Source organism: Astatotilapia calliptera, chromosome 14, assembly GCF_900246225.1.
Source record: "Astatotilapia calliptera chromosome 14, fAstCal1.2, whole genome shotgun sequence".
NCBI classification, from domain to species: domain Eukaryota; kingdom Metazoa; phylum Chordata; class Actinopteri; order Cichliformes; family Cichlidae; genus Astatotilapia; species Astatotilapia calliptera.
The window spans coordinates 9,208,681-9,213,674 of NC_039315.1; the positions used below are offsets into that span (position 1 = coordinate 9,208,681).

Sequence of the window (4,994 nt, forward strand, 5' to 3'; positions counted from 1 at the left end):
AACTCTCTTCCTCAGAACTTAAGATCTGCGGACTCAGTGATCACTTTTAAAAAACAACTAAAAACACATCTTTTTAGAATTGCATTTTGTTAACTTTTGTCTGTTTTTGTTTTATACCTTGTGAAGCACTTTGTGATTTTTTATGTAGAAATGTGCCATATAAATAAGATTTTACTTACTTACTTACATACAAAGAAAAACCCAACAATCAAATGAGCCCCTATGAGCAAGCATACCACTGACAGTGGGAAGAAAAAACTCCCTTTAAACAGGAAGAAACCTCTGGCAAAACTAGGGTCATCTTCAGTGATGTATCCTGGGGTCATCAGGTGTTTTGGGTCTCACAACATCATACACCCTCGCCCAGGCGACCCAGAGATGCCCAGAGATTAATAACAAGTACGATCTAATGCAGAGCGGTCTATTAACATATAGTGAGTGAGAAAGGTGAGTGAAAAGGAAAAACTCAATGCATCATGGGAATCCCCCAGCAGCCTATGCCTATTGCAGCATAACTAAGGGAGGGTTCAGGGTCACCTGGTCCAGCCCTAACTATATGATTTAGCAAAAAAGGAAAGTTTTAAGCCTAATCTTAAAAGTAGAAATACTGTCTGTCTCTCAAATCCAAACTGGAAGCTGGTTCAATAGAAGAGGGGCCTGAAAACTGAAGGCTCTCCCTCCCATTCTACTTTTAAATACTCTAGGAACAACAAGTAAGCCTGCAGTGCGAGAGCGAAGTGATCTAATGGGGTGATATGGTACTAGCCCCTATACTCTTGCTGCAGCATTTTGGATTAATTGAAGGCTTTTCAGGTAGTTTTTAGGACTTCCTGGTAACAATGAATTACAGTAGTCCAGCCTAGAAGTAATAAATGCATGAACTAGTTTTTCAGCATCACTCTGAGACAGGATGTTTTAAATTTTTGGGCCATTCAATCCTTAAACAACCGTTGCAAGAGCTTGTTCTACATAGCCAGCAAAAAGTCGTACTCGTTTCCGGTGGGTGTTAGAGTCTGCCAGGGTTGCTCTTTGTCATCGATTCTGTTCAGAATTTTTATGGACAAAATTTCTAGGTATAACTGAGTGGATTAAGGATTCCACTTGAGTGGTGTCAGAATCTTACCTCTGCTTTCGCAGATGATGTGGTTCTGTTGGCTTCATCAGGTGATGGCCTCCAGCTTGCACTGAAATGGTTCGCAGCCAAATGTGAAACAGTGGAAATGAGAATCAGCACCTGCAAATCTGAGGCCATGGTCCTCAGCCGGAAAAGCTTGAAGTGCCCACTCTGGGTCAGAGACAAGTTCCTGTCCCAAGTGGAGGAGTTTAAGTGTCTCTGGGTCTCGTTCAGAAGTGCTGGGAGAAAGGAGCAGGAGATCAAAAAGCGGATTGGTGGTGCAGCTGCACTGATGCAGTGATGAAGATGATGTACTGGTCCGTTGTAGTGAAGAGAGAGTCGAGTGTAAAAATCGAAGCTCTCAATGTCCTAGTCGATCCACGCCTCTACCCTCACCTATGGTTGCAAGCTGTGGGTAGTGACAGAAAGAACGAGACCGTGGATACAAGCGGCAGAAATTAGCTTCCTTCGGAGGGTGGCTGGCTTCTCCCTTAGAAATAGGGTGAGGAGTTCAGTCATTTGGGAGGGGCTCAGAGTAGAGCTGCTACTCTTCCACATTGACAGGAACAAGTTGAGGTGGTTTGGCATTTCACAAGGATGCCTCCTGGGCACCTCCTGGGTGAGGTGTTCTGGGCATTTCCCACCGGGGGGAGGCCCTGGGGCAGACCCAGGACATACTGGAGAGATTATATCTCTCGGCTGGCCTGGGAACACCCTTGTGTTCCCCCTGACAAGCCGGATGAAGTGGTCGGGGAGAGGGAGGTCTGGACTTCTCTGCTTAGGCTCCTGCTCCCTCAAACCAGCCAAGGATAAGCAGAAGTGGATGGATGGATAGATAGTTCAAGCCAATATATATCTGAATTGCCCACTAATTGCAATCTAGTCAGATTTTTCAGTTCATCAGCTGCACATCTTATAACTATTTCCAGAATTAGATCAAAGTGTGCTAATGATGCTTTCAGTTATTGTGGTCCCATTCCTTGAAACAAGAGGCCCCTACATGGATTCAAAAACAGACTCAAAATCTTTTTATTCACACAGGCTTATACTTTGTAGGTGTTGTTGTTTTGTTTTGTTTCATTTCGCAGTTTTTCTAGCTTCAAGGCATCGTAAAACTACATGTTTTCTATGTTTTTGTCTTCTGTGAAAAGCACATAGAGTTAACATGTTATGAAATGTGTCAAAGTTTGAGAATGAGTATGGACAATTTTTGTTATCCCAGACAAGAATGATAAATATATGATGTTTGATTAGTTTCCGTTTGGAACTTAAGGCAACAAGAGACCTACCTTTCAAACCATTTTCAAAAGAACTACAATGGTGTGAAAAAGTCTTTATTTTTTTGTTTGTCACGCTTAAATGTTTCAGATCATCAAACAAATTTAAATATTAAACAAAAACAAAGGTAAACATAAAAAACATAAAATGAAGTTTCTAAATGAAGGTATTTATCAATAAGGCAAAAAAATAAAATCTTAACCACATGACCCTGTGTGAAAAAGTGATTACACCTACTAACTGGTTGGGAAACCCTTAGCAGCAACAACTGCAATCAAACATTTGCGATAACTGGTTATGAGTCTTTTACAGCACTGTAGAAGAATTTTGGCCTACTCATCTGCGCAGATTTCTAGAGGGTTAGAGAGGGTTTTCAAGCATAAAACATTGTCATGCCACACAATCTCAATAGAATTCAGGTCAGGATGTTTTCCCCCCTGATAATAAACGCCTTGGTTTAGAAACTGCATTTTGTGTTAACTTGTGTTTTCTTTGTCTAATATTTAAAGGTTTTGGTGAGATGAAGAATTTAAGTGTGACAAACCTTTAAAAATGAACGATCATCATATTACTCATATAAGGATTAATGCAGTTTAAGTGCGGAGAAGCGAAAAATTCAGTTTTAAAAAGATGCAAAAAAATTGATATCAGAAGAAGACTTGATAAAGTTATCACATTAAGACATGTCAGCAGTTAATGTTTCTCTGTTTCATTCTGTAAGTTAATTTGAGTATCAAAAACCTTTCTAAAAATATTATTAAACTAAACATTTGACATAAAAACACATTTTAAAATGATATATATTAATAAAGACCCAAATATTTCATTTGACAACTTACATATAATGCAATGAATGCAATTGCAATTAATAACTTATGAGCATCGTTATCAGTTGTTAGTATTCCTAAATAAAATTCTTAAATAAAATAAAATAATACAAAAAACATATTTGTTTTGTTGAAGCAGGAAAATATTAACAATTTATTTGCATTCAGTTTTTAATCCAGTGCTCACTTTTCCTTTTTTAAATCTCTGCATCAAAACATTTTTTATTTCTTTAGTCTTGAAACAGTATATGATTGGATTAACAGCAGCAGGTATGAGGCTGTACATCATTGTAATAATAATCCGAATAACAAGATTAAAATTGAATCCCACACCAGTAGCAATATAAACAAAGCATCTTGGCACATAGAAAAGGCTGGTAATAAAGAGCTGAGGGGCACAAGTGGACAGCACTTTGTGACGTCTCTCAGTTTGAGACATCCTCAGAACAGCTATGATGACAGAAAAATAGGATAAAATTATGAATGTTAAAGGAACCAGGAGAGTGAACATTGCATTAGCAAGTGCAACACTGTTCACATAGTCCCGCTCATCACTACAACTCAGCCTTGTTATTGATATGAGATCACAGTAACACTGCATGATAATATTCTGGTCACAGTAAGGTAAAGTTAAGGTAAGAAGCACAATTCCCAGCAAACGTATAAATGTTAAAACCCAGCACATGGTGCAAGCAATAGCCACTGCTTTGTTTGTAAATAAAATGGGATATTTGAATGGAAACCATATGGCAACAAAACGATCCAAAGCCATCATCAGCAAGTTTAAAGACTGAATAGCTCCCAAAGAATGAACAAAATACATCTGTGTAAAACAAGCTCCAAAAGAAGTGATCATGTCATTCCACCAGTATCTGGCAATGATTTTTGGAAGAGTCACCACGCCAAAGCAGATGTCTGTCATTGCAAGGTTAGAAAAGATTACGTATATTGGTTTGTGCAGAGTCCGCTCAAAAATGATAACAGCTATAGTGAAACCATTTCCAATTACAATAGCAAGGAAAACAAGAAGAAGAAGAACAGACACTGGACCATAATATTCAGGAGGAAGTCCAGGAAATCCAATAATAATGAACTCTTTTATAGTGGTAATATTGGTGTATTTCATTGATTATCACTTATGCATACACAAAGAAATAATCATAAACCAAAGGTAAAATTAAAAAAACCACATTTTAGTCCTATGACAAAAATGATACAAATGTTTGGATTAGATACTCTATTATAATAATGATTAATTCGCTCTATTCATATCATCAATACACCTCAGCTCTAAATATGCAAGAACATAACCCACTTTCCAAAACAGTGTTGATGGTTTTATATTGTAAATGTTTCCAACAGAGTCTGAACTAATGATGTGTGGGGTAAATAACACTCAGAGGAAACAGCTCCCATGTGCACTCAAACTTTTGAAGTGACTCGTTGCTTCTACTGTATAATGAAATGATTTGCACTGAAGATTGTCAGAGCTTCACTGTGCAAAACTAAAGAAAAAGTTTATTTAATCCAACAAATCACAGAAGAAATAACTTGATGTGTAGCTCTAAGTTTTATTAGAGACATGTTTGTCACATGTTGTCTTTGATCTGAATGAAGATTACTACTCTTGGGAAACACACGCACACACGATCATAGCATCATTGACATCACCCTTAAAGCCTGAATTATTCATTTCTTTTAGAACTGTAATTTTATTTCTGTTAAAAATTTGGGGAATTATTAGGTTCTTTTTTCTTTATGATTAAATGTTCTCA

The 4,994-nt window shown here is 37.6% G+C and overlaps 1 protein-coding gene across 1 annotated transcript; it reads right to left on the reverse strand.

The window, feature by feature from the left end:
- Positions 1-3,373: 3,373 nt before the first annotated feature.
- On the reverse strand, positions 3,374-4,345 carry LOC113036683 (olfactory receptor 1500-like). Its single transcript, XM_026193113.1, has one exon. It carries the CDS (start codon positions 4,343-4,345, stop codon positions 3,374-3,376), a length of 972 nt encoding a protein of 323 aa, XP_026048898.1.
- Between the last annotated feature and the right edge of the window lie 649 nt (positions 4,346-4,994).

Coding starts and splice junctions, on each gene's coding strand:
- LOC113036683 (XM_026193113.1), bottom strand. CDS start 4,345: ATGAAATACACCAATATTACCACTATAAAAGAGTTCATTATTATTGGA.